A 20774-nucleotide genomic window follows, 5' to 3' on the forward strand; every position below is an offset into this window, starting at 1 on the left:
TAAAGGCAAATTACAGTGAAAGGACTAGAGGACTCATTTCTGCACTGGAACATTTTCAGGAAAAGGCTGAAACCCAAACTATCCCAGTTTATTTTTCTACATTAATTGTGATTTATATAAGTTTGAATTATATATAAGCTTTGATTTATACAGAAACACATTACTGGTAAGATATGACAAAAAAGGCTCTTACTATGAAGCCACACCAATGACTATTCAGGCACTGGCAACTTGAAGCCACTTAAAGAATGAAAACCCCATGATGCTTTGTTTCCTACTAAATGAATGAGAAATAAAATAATGTTGAGCCACACAAAGCAAACACTTCTTTCTGAATCAATACAATCATTTTAGTGTCCCACCCTAGGAGAAAACACTGCTTAAAAAAACCAAAACATCAAAATAAAACAACCAAACTACAAACCCAAAGAACAACCCCAAACAAAAAACCCACATGCTCAAAATCAAGCTATTTCAGTGGTTCAAAGGCTTCACAAATATTATGGAGGACACATGTTTATGAGAAAAGGCTATAGTGATATTTTTTTAAATGAAAAGAATAGAAACAAACAAACAGGAAAAGCAGGTTTCACTCCCTCATCAATGCTAAATTGTTGATAAAATAACAAAGCTGGCTTTCTTATGATGGCAATATGTTAATAGTACTTATGTTGATTGTGTTTTTTATAAAGTAACTCACAGATTTTAGTTCTAAGTTAATGCAACATCTGCATCACTGCTGTTAGAACAGTTGACGGTGAATCAGAAGGAAAAGTTGAGGGTGTAACATTTTTTTCTTATTTTAAGGAGGAATTACTTTAAAAACATTGTTGAAAAAAAGAGCCCCACTAAACTGTGACAGAGAAAGATGAAAAGAACTTATGCTCTAAACTGGTTGCTGATCAATTCAGTGGCAATGTATTTAAGTCATAGTACCCATCTGTACCATGATATTTATCTTAATTTTTATCTTGAGAGCTCCGGTCTTCCTTTCATAGTGTTTAGCCTACTAATTCTACTTGGCTTTTGAAAGGAACACAGTTCCTATTTTTGTCTAGTCAGTAATAACAAGAGAGAAATCTACATATTTCGATTGTAACTAAGATGGAGTAGTTTCTCATAAATAAGAGTGAAGTGATGGCTCTACAGTCCTTGACATCGGACCTGTCTGCTTCAGCTTACTCAGCAGTAGAAGTTCTACCTGAACTGAGTTTCAAGGGAAGGAAATAGGGACCTATGTTTTATGTCAACTGTTCACATGGTCCAGTGCTGCATGACCCAACAGCTGGCTTTTTGTATTCAACAATATAGGCTGAGGGTTTTTTTGTTACGAAGGTAAAAAATAAACCTGTCAGTCAACTGCTTAAAACACTTGGAGGGGGGTGGGGGGGGGTGGGCAAAGCAAAAAACCCACTGATAACATTGTATTTTACTATATACTTAAACATACAGTCATGCTCACATAATCAGCAGTATATCTTGTTTTATCCATAAGCACTAAATATTTGATAGGAAAACAGAAATATTATTTGTTATTAAGAAACTGTTATTAAACTACAGCATAATTATACCACTTCTTTCTCACATGTAAAAAAACCCAAGCAAACAAGACTCCCCCTGTGCTGCAAATTACTTCAAGTATATCATTAAATCTCTTTTCCCTTTGAGTTCTGACCTTTGACTTAACATACTTTGTCACTTCAAGCTGTAGTTCAGCATGACTACTCTCAACTGCATTTCAGTAACAGCCACAGCATCACATCCTTCACTAGGATTCACAGAAAATTGTACCTGTTTATAAAGGAAATTATGCTTCCTCTCACATTCAGGTTTGAGCAAAAGCTGTTTAGTTATTTCAATTCTAGTGTAGTAGAAAAAAAAAAAAAGTATTTGAAATCCTATTCATGTCTGGGAGAAGTAATTGCTTACACATTGAAATTAATTAAGCATTCATATTTTCAGAAAAAGTAGTCCTAAGAATCAGGACTATCAGAGTTTAAACAAAAATAGTGAAAGTAAAAACACTGTTTGCAATAGTACACTATTCAAGTTATGACCTTCCTATTTTAGTTTAGCATTTCTTTATTAAATTGGAATAAAACTCTAAGTACTGAAGGCATTAGTTCCTACACTTTTGGGTTTTATTTGCTATATCAATGCATATAATACTGCTTTACTGGGACCACTGTTATGAAGTGCCATGTTTACAAGTGCCTTTATAAATTAGAACACACCCCCCAGAACCTTTCAGTCCTCAAATTTAAGGCCAATCTGAAAAAAAAAAAAAAACAACCAACCCAAAACAAAACATCCAAACAAAACCACATCCATACCATTAGTCATCTTCAAATCTCTATTTAACAGCACTGTTTGTATGACTAAACCTTAACTAATACTGCCTAACATAGAAAGCAATCCTCACTAAACTGTAAAATTCAAGTATTTTTGTTAATGCACTGAACACTAGCTACAGGGGGTGGAGAGATAAGGAAAACGTGCCACTCAATTTCAGTAAATCTCTTCAAACTACCCACAAACCACAATACTTCTGCTTTTTTCAGAGCTGAATATAGTAAGGAATACAAAGCCACAAACTGAAAGCTTCTTTTTCCCTGTTATTTAAACACACATATGCACCAGACTTAGTAATGCTTTCTGTTAATTTTTCTTTTTTCAAAAATAACATTTCAAATTCCTGCTTGGATCTACAAAGGCAACCCTGAAAATTAGATTTCACTCCTCCTAAATAATACCTTAAATTCCACCTTTATCATCCTTTTTATGCTATCAGTAAGAGTACAAAATAGAGTAACCGGTATCCACCAGACTGCACAGATACGCCGGGGACACAGTTTTACACTCCTAACAATGAGCAAGACATAGGTATAGTAGCTGGACATTGAAGAATGAATCTTATGCATGAGACTTGACAAGTGTTCTCACCCTTCTTGATACCAGCTTGCACCCTCTCTTTTTTGCCTGACAATCTTCACATCTCTAGCATGACACACCTGCTCCCCCAAAACATCCAGTCTCCCCATGCCTCATAACTCATTGTTATCTCCCTCATCTCCAGTGATCAAGTTAATGAATCACACCACATCCCTCCCTCCCTCCCTCTAGTTTCAGCTATATTTTCCTTTATAGTTATCGATTCTTGCTTATACAGAGCACCTACTTTGTCTGTGCTGAAAGCAACTAAGATCACCCTCGTGACGTGCATTCAGACTTGGAATTTTGCTGCAAGTGTTGCCAAGTTAACTTCCTAGTTCTACTGAATCCCAGTCCATATCCTCAGTCACCATTCATCTCCATTTATTCACTTCTGCCCTCCTAAAAAAATCTTCTATTCCTAAAACTTTTATGTGGATTTTCTTTTGCAACGGATGCAGTTCTAAAAGAAAAAAAAAATTACATAAGGCTCACAATAACAATCCTTCCTTCTCCGTGATATTAACAAGGACTTCTTATGTGCTTTCTTCATATTACCATGAATTCTTCTGGCCTCAACCTTCTCAATTAATTTACACAGCATAAAGATACAGACTAGGTTAGTAGAATTTTCAGTAAGTTGTAAAACAAAGAAATTGAGCCCTACTTCAATGTAGATCCCCCGCACAAAGTGCTCCAAACCACTGAGCTAGTGAAAACTGACCAATCACCTGTCTCCCAGCTGTTCTAAGGAAATATCTCTGTTCTCACTTGAATCCTATTCTGTATTTATGTGCTTATGCCCTTGTTTTTATTATAAACCATTGTGCTAAAACAAGTCGTTGTAGAGAAAACATTTCAACATTGCCTATAGTGCCAGTTTCACCTAAAATCCAGAACTGATTCTGAAAGTAGGCACTGTAAAAAATCAAGCACCCCCCAATTTAGTGGTCTGTACCAATCACTAGTTTGAAATGAGGTTATTCAGTCTTAATTATCTGTATTTTTTTTCCCCTTATGTAGCACTAACTCACCTTTAAAAAAAAATCATTTTAATTTGGGAGCCCAGATCCTCTAATGGTACTGCCTACTTTATTAATAGCATCATCACTTTCTGAACTAAGAATTTTATATAAAGAGAACCAGAAAACACAATACTTGAAAAAATGTAAAAGGTTCAAATACTGAAATCAAAAGTATTTCCATATGAATACAGATATGTATTGTTTTAACCACATATGTAAATGTACTTATTGGAAACAAAATAAATTCAAGAAAGCATGATTGGCTTACCTTTGAGAGTTCCATTCCAGGTCCACACTGTTTGCAGAGGACACAGGTTCCGGTGTGGTCCCTAAATTCTTGCTCTCTGCAATCTCCAGTCTCACAAATTACCCTAGTTAGCTTAAAAAAAAAAAAAAAAAAAAAAAAAAAAAGGTAAACTCACTAAAATATAATTACTCTGTGATTACCTTATAATGTATATGAACTCTAAATCTGAGGAATAAATTCCTGTTTCTATCTTAAAAATAACTTTCTGCATTACAAAAAAACTTTAAATATGTCAATGAAAGTTAATAACCTAACTCCAAAGATGGGTAAGTGGCCTGAATTTTAAAAGTTCTCAGTACTCAGTCAGTTGCAGTAATTTTACACTTTTTAGAAGACCTGCTTGATATTTGCATTATGAAAAGTGGACATGACCATTTACTAAAGCTACAATTTTCATGACAGTAAGATACATCATATTACATTATATTGCTGTGTTTCATTTATTTGTGATTTTTAAAGTTTTTTAATGATGCTATTACAATTGACTAAATTAACTAAAATGCATTCCTTTGAACATAAATATTTAGAGATTTCTAAAAGGTCACTCAAACCTGCTGGAAACTTAAAAAGCACCCCAAATCTACATGAATACCATTTATTCTAAATTTCACTGTCACTTTACATTTAATGGGCCCAATGAGAGAATCCAATGTCTGCCTTCAAAGACATGCAAGTACATTATCTGACCAAACCAGAAACTAAGGTTATGAGAAATACCATAAGCAGTAATATCAGCCATGCAAAGTCTCAGTATAATCACTGGCATCCTACCCAGGAGCATTAGCAAACCCTGTGAGATCCCACAATAGAATTTTAAATTAAATGCCTACATACAGACTTCCATCACAGAAAGCGCTCTCCACAACTGCTACTAAATTCTTACTTTGTGTATTACTCTTTTCAGAAAGACCAAAGCCTTTCTGATAGCTATGAAGCGTTAATTACCCTTAGTTCTAGAGCTTGTCTCTGCAAGCCAGAGTTGAAATATGCTTAGTAGGCAATGTAATTGTGGGCTATGCTATGTTCTGTGGATAAACTGAATACTCCAAACTCATAAACTATATATATTAGCATACTGTACTAAGAGACAGCCACTGCAAACTGCCTAGAATTCTTGGCATCTCTCTACAGTGAAGCAGTATCACCTATTCATCTGTATTTTCTGTCCTAATCCTTCTTCCATGAAGAGGCTCAGAAGGTAAAATTTCATAATTGTACGTGAGGAGTAGCGAGAAATTATAGAAATCAGTTGACCAAGCTCACTTTTAAATTGATCAAATGAGTATGTAATTGTCTGTGTATGTGTGCTTAAGACTTTTAGTGTTATCAGTAATGTGTAAGACAAAAGACACCATTCCTATGTTCAATACAGTTTTTTCAATGTTCATCCTGGGGAAAAACATAAAAAATAATTTTTAACTTACCAAATATGCTAGTAAAATTATAAGCATCTTCAGTTTATCTTCTCCTTGTAATCCTTTAGCATCCATTTCTTCCAATTAAACCTTTCGCCCTAGGAAAAAAATAAAGGAAAAAAGAAAAAATCATTATATTTCACAATGTTGTTTAAATTGCAAATGTAATATGCCCATAGTACTTCATGTCACTCAGCATGTCAAAATATGTATCAGTTAATGCCATTAAAATATGTCAGATGGATTCCTGCAAGCTAAACAACAAACATACACTTTAAAAATCATGTTCTTTTTTAGATGAAAAGGCAATATACACAAAGTTTCTATAGCCTTAATTCTCAAAGGAAGAGACTGCTATCAGTCTAGATTAGAGATCAACGTTTGTAAATCTAACATCTTCTAACATCCCTAACATATCTTGCTTGCCTGTTAGATGCTCAACTAAGTACATGATTAACAGACAAAACCCAATTTTTTCAAATATCCCACATATCAGCCAAGACAAAGCTGACCATGGGAATGTTCCTTTTATGTTGCAATGTGGAGCAGAATGGGTTTGCCTAGTGGTCAAGAGAACCTCTTCTACCTCATTCTGAACTAGAGGCATACACAGGATCTGTTTCTGTCATTTACCTAAGGAATACTAACTTCTTAAGATGTATTAACATGATCATTTATGATCTGGTAGGCAAAGAGTATTATAGAACACATTTCAAACAGCATAACCAAATCGCATCTTATTGCGGACAATTTTTATCAATAGCAGAAAAAGAGGAAAGAACAGTCAATAAATTCTTGCTTAGTTATTTTTTAAGAAGTAGTAACAAACATGATAAAAAAATGAAGGGGAGCTATTTGAAACCCTCATGGAAAGGAAGTTCTAACTTGGAGTTAGGATTTATGGATTATTAAATCAACAAATTGCACCCCCAATCATTAAGAATATTGTGCTTGGCCAACAAAACATTTTTTCTCTGCTTCTTCTCCTTTTGTTTATTTGGGTCTTTGTGTTAATTTCCAGTTTCTTACTTTTTTGGTTTTGTCATTTACCTGGTAATGCAAGTGTAACTTTTAGTTCAGAAATCCAAACTATATAGGAACAATAACCAGAAAAGAATAAATAAATCCAGCCTACATAACATGCTATTTGAATTTTATCTTCGTTTGCATACCTTATACGACTGTAATATAATGTCATTGCTTTCAGCTAAACGTGAAAAATGTTTAAAATGGTTTTGGCCTACTTTATAGCCTAAGGACTGATGCTAAATTATGCTGTTTTAAAAGACAAGATAAGTAATTTTTATCATTTAAGAGTAGAAGACACTGACAAATGAAAGGATGGAACCCAAAACATAAGGAATACAGTATAGAAATAGATTAAGAACAGTTGCAAAATACTTTACAATATGGAACTATAACAACGATAATACACTTCAAAAAATATATAACCAGAATGAGCATAAACTATAATTAACACACAAGTTCACATTTTACTGCATTAATATCCTAATTAACAAATTCTACTCAATAAGAAAGCATACTCCAGTGGCACTATTGATATATTTTAAGATAAACTGCATTTTGAAGTGTAAAAAGAGCTAAACTCTGCTAGGAAGAACGGAACGGGCAAAGAGGTGTGTCAGTTAGCACTCTACAGGAAAGCCAAGATTACATTTTTATGGTTATTTCTCACTTAGTGATGGCGATGGTCTATGGGCCAAAGACAATTACCAAATTATAAGAATATCAACATGGGTAAAAAAGAAGGCATACCATCAAGTAATACAAATACACACCAATACAGTATTTGACAGAGCTTGGGGTTTTTTCATTCTGAGGAAGAAAAAAAAAAAAAAAAGAAAAGCTAAGAAATGGGAAAACTCAAAGAATTCTGGATGACCCAAATACAACAGTTTGATGTAAAAAGTACTGTAGAACAAATGGAAAAATGGAAGAGTCAAACTTCAAAAGTTAAGGGCACAAAGTTGGCACAAGAAGCTGACAGTGCTAATGCTGCAAAGAAAGTTATGTGTATAAGAACAACAGTATATAGGATAAAAACAACTTCTAGTAATAGCAAAGATGAAACAGTGGACAGAGACAGTAAAAATACTGTTAAGGGAACCCAGAAGTTTAAAGAAATGTTTCTTATCTATGTTTGGAAAGAAACAAGATGGATAAAAACCACACACCATTAATAAATACACCTTCTAGCTGATTAGTAACTGAAGAGCTGCTAAATAAAAACAGATTAGACAAAAGACAAACTGTGAGACTGTACCTCAGTAACCTTGAAAAAAAAAAGGTATCAGGAAAGACTTAAGATTGCTGCTTTTTAATTTTTATACATTTGGAATGCTACAGAAATTCAAGAGCAGTAATGTTATGAAAAGATTAAAAAAGAACAAAGAATAGTAATACAATAAACTCCTCTCTGCAAAAAAGCAGTCCTGCAAAACAAATTTGACTTCATTTGATTCAGAGAAGACAAAACAATAAAGCTAAAGGTCTAAAAGCACCATGATCCAAACTGATTAAATATGACTTCAAAGAATCAAGCTGAAATTAAAGGGCTTTGGGAAAAAAATCCCCATTGACTTCTTGATTTCACATAATGGTATTCAGTGGAATAAAATAAATACTTTATATGCTTTCTTAATTGCTATAGGATGCAAAACTTTACATAAGCGTGCAAGTGAAATAAAACCGTAAATGTAATTGCTTTGCTTAGAACTGAATGTCGTGTTCTAAGTCGTATCAATTTATAGACATTAAATTCCTTAATACTATTGTTAAAGAAATAGAACATAGCACAGTTCTAATGTAATTATCACCATCTATATAATAGTACCAAAATTTTAAAAATAGGATTCTTTATAAGTTTAAATGTATGTTTTATTTTAAATTTTAAGATTTACTTTTGCTTGTGAAAATAGATGTGTGACATATCAAAAAAGAAATTGGATATCATAATAATTGTACATTTTTATGTCATTTCATATAGAATTATCAATACAAACAATATTGCTGAGCTATACTAAGCCTAATGATCTAAAATATGGAGCTGTGGCATAATCTAAACAGTCTGTATTTTTCTGAGCACATCACCTGAAGTATGGAAAAATAATGAAAATTAAGAACAGCTCGATTAACTGGCCAGCAGATTCAGTACTTGCCATCTTATTGCAATTAAACTATATTAGCTTTATGTAATGAAGCCACATTCATCCTATACATTTTTCCAATATGCAGTAACCTGAAGAATTAATATGGTAAAAAAGTTAGCTAGCATATAAACAATTTATTAAAATCAATATTGAAACAAAGCTAATGATGTATTTTCATGTTTGTAATATTCTGCAGTTACAACTGGACTCAAAACCAAATGCCAGTTCTTAACAGAAGGTAGTACAGAATAACAAGCAGTATTAAAAATGTTGCTGGTGATGCTGACAGCTTGTATCTCAGCTTTTGGAGTTTCCATATCTATTACACGATGATCTCCTAGAACGTACTTCAAAGATTTTCAGAACACAGAAAGCACACGGAGAAGCATGCTGTATTAAAACACATTTTGTTGACTTAGGTGTGGAAATTTTATTGCACCTGTGAAATATTTTCTATTTAAAAGAAAGTCTGCTGCCTTTATAACACTCTTGCCAAATCCAACACCTTCAAACATCAGGAGTTCCAAAACCCAGAGTAAATTTCCAAAATCAAGTAATTCAGAACTGGCATCAAACTATCCCTGACTTCTCCAACTCATCTACACATTTTACTGGGCTTCAAATTTGTAGACTGATCATCGTCTGTAAGATGCAATCTCATGGCTTTAGGTCTATGATGTAACACAAGATATCTTCTAGGCAATTTGTCTTTTATAATCATCAGATCTTCCAAAATACGCTTGCAGGTCTATGGGCCTTAAACTTCAGTGCACTTAGTAGCACCAAAACATGTTCAAATCATTTCAGAAGACACGTATGAATGCCTGTGGTATTGTATCATGCAATCATTGTGCTTATTCTCCCAGTTCCTACCGAGAAAACCCTCAAAGACTATATACTGGCTGTAACATACGAGAAAGAAATTAACTGATGTACAATCAAAAACCTCTGTTCAGAGTACAAAAAAAAGCAAAGGTTTATCAAAGTGTTGTCATGAAAAGAAAAATAATGCAAATGGTTAAGGCACATTAATAACTCGTTGTATTGAAAGCAAGTCCCAAAGGAGACGTAACTGTGCCAGCTGCTTGTTTCCTGTTTCTGTCTGCAGTTCGGTTAAAAGCCCTGCTTAAAAAGCAGACACTGCAGCACTTAATAATAGGTTGCCATTGGGCAAATTTGTTCTGTCTTGATATCAAGTGGCATTACACTGATGTCTGTTGGAAACAAGCCACTCACCTCATATGCATTCAAGTAAGAAGTAACTTGAAGAATTTTTTCCTTCTAAAATAGAGGCAAATAGACTAAATAGAAGTTCAATACATTTAAACACTCTTTGTTCTTATTTGGATACTGATATTTACAATGCTGAGTTCAGTTAACCTCATTTTTATTAAATGAAAGAAAACTGCAGACACATATTTTTGAGGTCAGTAAATCATTCCAAATGCATCTTTTTAGGTTAACAGTAATACGCTTCACCAAATTACTCAGGGAAAAGCAATCATCATTGGCAGTGTACTGAACTCAAAAGATACAGAATTTCCATTAAGAAATGCGATTGCATAGTTTTAAGGTTGTGTGGGCCCTACTATGCATATGTATAAAGAGGGCAACGTCAAACAATAAATAAAGAACATGTAATAAATATACTGTTGAAGTAAGAACTTCCGACCTTCCAGGGTCCTAGAATCCATTGTCCTCCAAAATTTACTCCTACTTTTACTTGCTCTCCTGAGCTGTAGTCATCATTCTATTTCAAAGTCAATCTGTCGGGAAAATATTTCTTCCATCTCTCAATTGAAAAAAAAAAAAAAAAAAAGTTTCACCACCAACAACATATCACTTCAAGACCTGACGAAGCGTGATTAAATTAAGGCCTACTAACACATTTCTCATACATATAAGCATCGAAATTTGAAGTCAATATCATCCATCTTCCAAGGGAAATTTCTGAAGGGATGAAGGATTCCAACTTCAAATTCACTTAGCTTTCCTACATCTCATAAGTTTCCCATATTTGATTTGATATTCATACTTGACGACCACTTTTCAGCTTCTCCATAACACTGGCAGAGAGTACTCTGAGAAGTTCTGGATAAGAGAGAGGGAAAAATATAATCACCTTATCTTGCCAACAGAGGTCTCTAATATCCAACAAATAAGATCTCAGCTCCCTTCTAACCACCCTGTTTCCCACCTGCAGCTGTCAACTGCATGCAATAAAATGACAAGGAGCAGCAGATGGCTTTAGCAGAGTCAGTGCCCCACAGGCAAGAAACAAGAGGAGGGAAAGTACTTAGGCTGCTGCAATGATAAAGACAAAGGGGAAAAGTTAGGGACATGAACTTCCACTACAGAACTATACATTGTTATTCTGTCTCATACTTGTAGAACACCTTCCCTTCACACCTTGCCTACAACCCTTGTACTCTTCACCTTTGTGAAGTAAATGAGGTCTTGTCTGACCACACTTGCTCCAACTGCCCTGAAAAGGCCCACGTGGGGGAAAAAAAAAATAAAATAAAATACTGTCAGCTAGGTAGCATTCATCACATTAAATATTGTGTTGAAGAAATATGTATTTTTCAGAAGCTGCCATACATGAAATTGTACAAAATCAGGCAGCTATGAATTTATTTCTAGAGTTGTAAAGACAGAGATAGCAAATTAAAGTTGGAACACTGCTGGTAATAGAAAACATTTATATGTATTTTAGGGGCTGAGGGAGAAGAGAGATTTACACATAGCCAGGAAACATTTGTGCTCCTTCTGAGTATGCCATGCTTTGCGTTATGTTAGCTGAAAACCTGACTTTACAGGAATAATGGCAATAATAATTTAACGCCCCAAAGAAGCATTGTGCATACAGTGTCTTCATTATCATATACAGGATTTACAAAATGCATTATATCCCAGTGTCTCAAAAAGGGTATAATCAGCAGAACTTGAGAATGAACTACGTGACTCATCCCTGGTTTTGCTACTTGCAAACGTTGTTCCAAATCCATACTAGTAAAACTATGTAAAATAGTTATCATCCATGTTCTTCAACATATCCAGACTATCATTAATTAGCAATTAGAATGGCATATCATAACAAAGGTGCAATGTGGTGACATTTTTCCTACACTTCAACAAAGCTTTTTACAGGATCAGAACCTGTGATTCACACAACTCCTAATCCCATTGAAGTTGATGAGACTGTTTATAATGAGTAATTCTGTGCTTCAACATCAAAACTAGTAAAAAAATGTTACTCCTTCTTTTTAATACATCTCGCTCATCTCAACTTCTAGTACTCCTTCTTTTTAATACATCTCGCTCATCTCAACTTCTAGTACTCCTTCTTTTTAATACATCTCGCTCATCTCAACTTCTAGTACTCCTTCTTTTTAATACATCTCGCTCATCTCAACTTCTAGTACTCCTTCTTTTTAATACATCTCGCTCATCTCAACTTCTAGAAGACACTAGTTTGCTAGATGAAACCTCAACATAAAGTTGCGTTTGTAAACATTTGTACTTAGAGATGTGAATAAGTAATACAACAAAATTAGAAGGCCAATATTAGATTCATATTTCATTTACACCAAATTATACTAATAATTCTTTTTCAAAGTAATTCTTAAGAATCGTAAATTATAACGCATTGGACTAGTTAATACAGTAACTACTGAAACAGTGCAATACTAACGTGCTACATTTATCCCGCCACCCTTTAGTGCTTTTGGATAGCGCGGTTTTGGATAGCACGCAATGTATTCATTCTCAGCATTCTCTTTCATTAGGATTGCAACTGCAAATTGTGAGAACTGAGAAAAAGTAATTTACTTCCTCCTTAACTAACAATTTAAACATCTTATTACTGAACTAATAAAGAAGTTTAGTCCTATTTCTGAAAAAAATCCTCTTTGCTTATATGGTAAAAAGCTTCCAGTTAATATACCCAACTTGTTTTACGTGTGATGGTGAAGGTATGCTTGAAAGAGATAATGCAGTAGTTAACAAGCCTATCTACAGATTGAATCAATTTGCCACTTTCACGTATACTAACTGCTACCGGACCCCTTCGTTAATTTGATAAAAGCATTCGTTTAAAGTAGTTGTAAGTACAAAGGTGATAAATAGGTAGTAAGTATCAAGAGTCTTCATGAATATCAGGCAAAGCTTTCAGTCCAAGGTCAGATCAATGGAGAGAGGCATCAGGAAAGGAAGTCAAACAACCAAAGGCTTTTCAACAGAACCGTAATTGTGGCTTTTCAACCTCTTACCAGCCAAGAGAAAAAGTTACTAGCTCCTGTTACTTCAGCTCCAGCTCCAAAATTGTTTGAAGCGAACAGCAACTTATTTGTGCAGCAGACAGGAGAAGAGCCTGCGAACAAGAGCCCGGCTTTCAAGGGCTTTTTGTTCGCCGCACCCCGGAGCGCGGAGGAGTTACTCCAGGGCTGCCGAGATCTGCAAAACCCAGCGACATCGGCTGCGACCCCCCTGCGCTGCGCGGAGCCCTTCGTACCCACCGCGGGACACCTCGGGGCGGAGGGGCCGGTTAGAGAGAGGCGGAGCTGGAGCCATCTCGGAGGGGAAGGGATCCAGCGGAGCTCCCCCCCCCCCCCACCGCAGCCTGCGTTTATCCACAGAGGCTCACTCCTATCATCTCCCTCGCCGCCCCCACAGGAAGGCAGAGCGGGTCGGTGCCAGGCGCACGGCGGGGCTGCGGGCGCCCAGCACTCCCGGGTCAGCGCCCAGCCAGGCCGGTGACCCGTGGGGGAAAGCTGCGCGGAGCCCCGGGGAGTGGGGGCGCCGCTGCTTTCCCCCACACACACACACCCCGGCGGCTGCCCCGCTCCGCGTACCCCCACCTCAGAGCCTCCCTCCTGCCCGCGGACGGGGGCGAGAGGGCGCCTCTCTGAGGGAGGGGGAAGGCCGGGTACGCTCCGAGGCTGAGGGGATTGGGCCCGCCCGGATCGCCCACGCACCCACCTGCCACGCCGCGGCCGCCCGCCGCCGAGGAGCGCTCGCCCCGCGCCCACCCGCTCCCTCCTTCACCTCCGCTCGCCCCGTCACCCCGGCAACGCCGCGCCGCGCCGCTCCCTCCTTCGCCGAGGGGCCGGGCTCAGGTGACCGCAGGCAGCCAATCGGCAGCAACCCCGGCCCACGTGCCCCGTGGCGGGGAGGCGCGCGCCGGCGGAGGCAGCCGCGGGAGGGAGGGGCCGCGCGGCCGAGGCGGTTGGGCGGCGGCGGCGGTTGGGCGTCGCGCGGGCCCCGCGGCGGGGAGCGGCCGTTATCGCCCGCCGCCTCAGGGGGCGGGAGGGGCCTTGCTCCCGCCTCGTCCTCTGTGAGGGGCTGCCCGCCTCCCGCCTGGGTCTGCTGCCTGCCGGGAGATGCGCCTGCTGGTGAGCGGTGGGGTGTGTCTCCTACTAGTGGTGCTCGGCCAGGGGGAACCACAAATGAGGCGCTCAGGTCCCTTTTATCCTACCAGTAGGGTGGCGGAGACTTGCTGTGTGCACCTAGGTGGTTCGTTGCAGGCTGCGGCTGCCACCCTGCCTCCAGAGGCTGCCTGGGCTTTGGGGGCTGCAGCCTTGGTGTTGCTGATGTCCCTCAGTAGGAGTCCTGGCTTAGAAGCGCCTATGGCTGCCTAGCCGTGGGCTCTTGGGCTGTTGTTAAATGGACTGGGCAAAACCCTTTGCTACCATTCAGAAGGTGAATGTAGGAGTCCTTGTAACTCACCAAAGTCCTTTCTGCCTACCCCACCCAAAGTGCACGATGGAGACCCTCTGACAATGCACTGCAAAATTCTCTCCAAAGTACTTGAGTAGCTTTTTTCCCTGCTGGCTCAGCCATCTATAAACGTTTCAATACCAAATGCAAGTTCACAAATGCAGCCCTTCAGAGAGAATAAACTATTCACAGTCACTAGAAAGGGTGTACTTCACTGATGCTTAGTGGGATGTAAATTAGGAGCTTTCCTGAAGTTAGTGATGCTCCAACATTGGTGAAACCAATCTTGAAGACCTTGGTGGAAGGACTGCTACTGCAGGGATTTTGGGTCATTAGTTTTACTTCTAATGAAAAGGTTAGTGATACCTCTACAGTCTAGACAATTGTATGGATACACTGGGAACTGAGTTAGGTTCTGAAGAGAATGAATGAATGGCTATACTTGGCAGTAAAGCATTTTCAAATAAACAGAATTTTGGGGAGCTTCTCACAGAGATTTTGGAGCTTGCCAGCCATGTGGACTTCTGTAAAAACAAGTAGTTCCTGTTGAAATAAAGCAAGATATCTGTGAAGAGACAAATGGTTGCTGCAAAATTAGTTGTTTTCAATTTTAAAAGAAATTCAAGTAACTCAGAATTTGCAGGGATTTTCATGTAATTATCTTATAAAGGGCCTTCAAAGAAGAGTTTTGCTTCAGGACCCTTGCCAGAAGGAGCTCTGCAAGAGGGTGGAATTTCAGTGAGGAATGGCATGCTGCGGCGCATCTGTTGTGAAAGGCAGCTGCTGCACAGCACTGAGCATGCTACATCCTCTCGCTGTTTACAACTGGTTTGTATGTTGTCTGTTTTCTGTAGACACCAGTGAAATGTATTGTGTGAGTTTCTTAGTAGAGTCATCACGTGTGTTTCAGATATTTGTTTAAAAGTAATATAGTTAGACAAAATAGATGTGTTAAAACATCCAGGAGTTCTTAAAGTGTTGACTAAACACTGAGGATTACCATATAAAGAAATATTAAAACTTTCTCATCAGACAGGGGGTTACTATACTAATGAATTAGGGGCAAAGTGTAGTCTGTAACACTGAAACTTAAAAGTTTAAGTCCCTGTTGTACCATGTAAAATATTTCCTCTAAATGTAAAATGGATGAGTTAATTCAATTCATCATTGAAAGATGTTGAAAATTGCAGGGTTTCCTTTGTTTTAAATCATGATGCTGCTTCTAAGGAAAAGGAAGAAGCGAACTAACTGTTAGAGCAACTAGTGCAGATGCAAGTATAGAGATTCTCACTACAGTAGAGAAAGCAGAAAAGAATATTTGGAAAGTAGTTTCAGCTGACCCCTTTGATAAGACAAAGTTGCGTGACATATCTGATGTGGAAGCAGAAATTGTACAGCAATAGGAAGTTGTTATCTCCATATCTCAAATGCTAACACAGTTCTCCCAGACAACTGTGAGATAGATCTACTCTTGTTATGACAGCTGTTGGAAACTGATGTCAGTAAAACTGTGCAATGTCTTTTGATAGTCTTAACTATTACAAACCTTAAAATATGTTTATGATGTTATCTAAGACACAGTGTTTGGAAATGGCTCTATTTATAATCAGAAATTGCTCAAGCTATTTTAATAAATAAATTATATACTTGTGAGTTTCCCAGTCAGATTTGCTTGAAAAAGCATTGTCAACTACTTCTTTCTGAAGACTTAAGCCTAAGGATTAATTAATGTTTATATAGCACTTTGTAAAAGCAAAGTCATAAGTGCCAAGAATTATTATTATTTAATCTTTAAAAGTCAGATCAATGAAAGACTAAACTGTCAGAGAAGTGCTATTTAAAATAACAAAAAGGCTGAAAATCCTCTCCCCCCATACTTAAGTATGTCCAACTCTGCTTTCATTTCGGTCTCACTTACATACAGACAAGCAAAGCTTTTTTTTTCAGTTTAGATGGGTTAACGCCCATCTGCGTTTAAATATGTGGGAAGATTACCTAAAATCCTAGGGACTTTCTACAAAATGAAAAAAAAAAAATCTTTGTTTCTGAATTGCATTTCTAGGGCCTAAATATTGCAATATGTGGAAGTCCTACTCTTAAGTGTAGTCCATCTGATTAACCAGTGTTACTTCTGTGCATAGCTTTACCCGTTTGTGTGATGGGTCAGATCCTTATAGTGATAGTTTAATTGTATTAGACTGACATAGTTATTTTGACTTCTGTGGAAAAAGAATCCTTACATTATTTTAAAATTTGCTTCTCTTTCTACTTTACAGCAAACAGAGGTATGGTATAGAAACAATTTTCCTCAGAAGATAAATTTACATGTTAGAAAACTAGCAACGAGCAAGAGAAGACTGGAAAGGTAGAGAAGCTCATCAGTGAAGTATGGAATTAATAAGTAAAACCATCTTTTTAGGGTTACAGAAACAGGTATTAGTACATCATTGTAATTTAAGGAAAAATACAAATTTAGTATTTGCTTTGGCTATGCCTTAAACAATATTCTTCCTTGACAGCTATGCACATATTATTCATGCAGTGCTAATTACTTTCCTTACAATGTAATTGACTTGTTAAGTCAGAATATGAATTAATTGGTGGTATAGAAAAGTAAATGATACCAAGTCAGGCCTAGTTAATCTCTGTCTGGCATACTATCTCTTGATATTCAGTAAATTTAAAATTTATATATACAAATATACTTTTAATTAGAAGAAACAAAGTTTGCAGACTGACTAATGAAAGCTGACTACATTTATCTGGAAGTGCTGATAACTTAATCTTATTCAGATGCAAGCAGACTGCTAAAATTTGGGTTTGCATGTTACTATGGTACATACCGAAATGTGAACATTTGAGGGTCCTAGGGACTGATAAACCACCTAAAGAATAGTTTTCAAACAATGCTTAACAGCTATCAGTTATGCTGTCTTTTAGTTGCAATTTGTTAATAAACAGATGTACTTAAGATCTATATACACTTAAATTTGGATTCAAGAATATACATCTAAAGTCAGTATTTCAGAAGAACTCACTACCCACCATTAAGACTAGATTTTCAAAGAGCTCAGTGTCTGGAATGTTGAACTTCTTTGCAAGTCTGGCCCCAATTATGGGTTCTAAGTTCTTCTGAAAATCTAAATTATATTTAAATACCTACAGAAGCAGCTTGAGTCTTATTTTAACAGACTGGCTCCGGCTGCAGCCATGGAACACTCATGGGTTTGGCCCAAACTCACCTAAAAATCTGGCCCTTTAAAACTGCAAAGGTATAGTAAATAATCCTGAATCTTCTAATGATTGTTCCTTTATAATGAATTTCTGGAATAGATGTCCTAAATTTTCTTAAATGCAGTACATGTTCATAGATAGGAATTTGAGGAACAGAATACAAAATAGTTTCTTTATTAAAATGTCTTAAAGGGAACTTTTATAATCAGTTTAAAATGTTACTTTTATTATCAAGATTTCTTTTCCTACCCTGTAGTTGAACTATCATCAATCTTGAAATAAAACCATTTCCCTTTTGAATATAAGGATGTTATATTTATAAATTTAGTTCTAATACCTCATGGAAGAGGAGACTATTTTAATCTGAAGTATGGAACTATTAGGATTAAAGGTGTTACTTGAAGAAGTCACAGTTTAATAAAAGCACTGAGAGCAAATAAAGTACACACAGTGTGTAGGAAATATGGTTGATCTTTTCTTAGAAAAGAAATACTCCCCTAAGACATGTAATACTTGTATTCGAATATGACTTCACAAAACTATAGACAGTAGGAATGAGCAGTGCACACCAAAATCTTATATACCCCCAAAATATTGAAAAAATTTTGATTTTTCTTCATTTTCAATTGTATATATATTCTAGACAATTCTCAATGTAATTCTGAGTTGCAAATAAAACACTGCAAAAATTATATATGATCTTTCAAACTTTGTACACACAATAATGTGTAGTATTACTGTTTACGTGAACTTTGTAATTTCTTAAAATCTTGCAACACAAAGCTGAAAAAAGATACAAAATCCAGTACCTGTTATCTGATGAAGTTTTCCAGTGCCCAGGCTTTCTGCAGCTTAATTTCACACTGCCAGAGCTTCTGTATTAAATGCTTTTACCTCCTTAAAAAAAAAAAAAAAGTATGTCAGCACAAGCCCAGACGAAACTCCAAATCCGGGAAAATAAAATTAACCATGCAGATCAAAGGCAGACGAGCACTGAGACCAAATGCCTGTAATCTGATCAGTGATCAGTTGCCATACATCAAAGGCAGTGCTTTGGAGAGGAAAAAAAAGCTCCTTTTCCAGCAGGTAGTTGCACTCTTAAATTCTGCCTTCCATTACTCTCGTTCTTTTGTTAAAAATCGATCACTAGCTTCACACCCCACCCCACCCCCCCCTTCCTTGCTTGTGCTGGGAGAATGCCCACGATTCTGAAACGCTAAGAGTTGAGTGGCTGGATCTGTAGCTTTTGAGTTCCCAAGCTGTGTTGTGGATTGTGTGTTGGAAGCTTTCCCCAGTGCCAGCGGGTTCCGCTTTATCCCTTTCATCTCGCTGAGCTGCAGATCCCATGACATCATTCAATGCTGTGGGACTGGTTAGAGAGCTATAATACACCCTGTGGGGGAATACAGCTAAAGAGCAACAAGAGTTTGCATGATTTCTAATCAGGTTAGTCCATTGTAACAAACCCAAGGCTCACTTCAAAGTTGTCGTTACATTAAAGTTTCCTCCCCAAAAGGGAGAATAGTGTAGCTATAAGGTTTTCTTGAAAAGATGTGTTATAATTTTGTCTCCAACAGGAAGTTACAATTTTCCATAAAGTTCTGGAAGTCAGACATGCAGGTCAGTTTGCTAGGCAGCTGTAATATACGACAGAAAATAATTTTGTTTGTCTCTTCACTGAGTTTTGGGGAGGAAGAAATGATGTATTTTGTGCACTGGAATTGCTTTTTTGCACTGGCAAAATCAAGCACAATAGAGCATGCTCTTAGTCCCTGATTCATGTCCTGCTACTTACTGTGTGGCCGTTTGCAAATCATTTTATTTGAGCCTGATTCATCTGTGGCTCATGATTCCTGTATGTAAATGAGCTGTAAAGCTGCCATAAGTAACTCTCCGAAGCTTTTTAGTGTAAAGGCATTTTTTAGCTGGGGTAGATTCAAAGGGGTTGCCATTGCGCTGTCAGCAGAGGGAGGCTTTGGGGGGAGTACAAGTATATTGACAGACATTCTCCGTGCTGCTGCAGTTCACAGGCACAAGAATTGTTGGAGGGTGCTGTGCAGCCCTGGAAAGCAGGGGAATTCTCAAGGCTGCTGTGACTTGCACTGTTTCAGTGCAGAGGAACTGCAGAAGAAATGTGCAACTGAATTTGATTTTCTCTCATCTGAGGCAAGGTTAGCTTTTGGCACAAGGATTAATTCAGCCCTCTGTACTTCAGCTATTAATAAAACATACAAATATCAAGCAGGATGGCTTTTAGGATAATCAGCCATATTGAAGATATCGCTGAAGTTCTCATAAACATATACCCCTTACTTTGGGCATACCACATGTGCAGATGAAAGTGATAGAAGCACGTCAACTGGTAGCCATTCGTAGAGTCCTGCAAATATTTGCACACTGAGTAACTGAGAATTCATTTAAAAGGCAAAAGTAAAAAGAGGAAATATGCTAGTCACGGTTGCCTTGAGCATTAAAACCAAAAGTACACAATCAGCAGATAATGGGTACTGGATAGTCGAGTGCGAGAGCGATAAACTAAGTGTCCTGTTGAGATTCCTAGTTCTGTGCCCCGTTTGCAGGCCGCAGCCTCCTCGCTCTCGCCGCTGCCCCCTGTCCCGTGTTCTCCCCCCCCCGGCCGTGATTCCCCTGCTCCCGCCTTTGGCAGCCCGGGGAGGGCCGGTTCCTCGCCGCCCAGCCCGCCCCAGGCTGCTGCCCGCTGCCCCCGGCTCCGAGTTGCCCACGGCGTGCTCGGCCGCACTCGGTAGATTAGGGAGCCGTCTGCTGGTGGGATCATGTACTGTGGACAGCACCGGGACGGTAACGAGCACTGTGCTTCATAGCGATGGTAATTAACATTTGCTTTGAGATCCTTATAACCAGTGCTAGATAATGTAATTTTGTTGCTAGTTGGACATAGTTTAAATATTGTTTTGAATCATCTATCCAGGTAGGCCTTTGGGGGATGTTCTGTTAA

General features: G+C 37.8%; 1 protein-coding gene across 1 annotated transcript in view; it reads right to left on the bottom strand.

The window, feature by feature from the left end:
• TNFRSF19 (TNF receptor superfamily member 19) overlaps positions 1–5753 on the bottom strand; it is a gene marked incomplete at both ends in the record, with an annotated part of 42367 nt that extends 36614 nt beyond the window's left edge. Inside the window, 2 exons of the mRNA XM_082487575.1 lie at positions 4225–4335; positions 5688–5753. Of these exons, the coding sequence (XP_082343701.1) occupies positions 4225–4335; positions 5688–5753 (177 nt within the window). The remainder of the gene's footprint in view (positions 1–4224; positions 4336–5687) is intronic.
• Between the last annotated feature and the right edge of the window lie 15021 nt (positions 5754–20774).

This window comes from Vanellus vanellus (genome assembly GCF_965231255.1).
Source record: "Vanellus vanellus genome assembly, chromosome: 1".
Taxonomy (NCBI): domain Eukaryota; kingdom Metazoa; phylum Chordata; class Aves; order Charadriiformes; family Charadriidae; genus Vanellus; species Vanellus vanellus.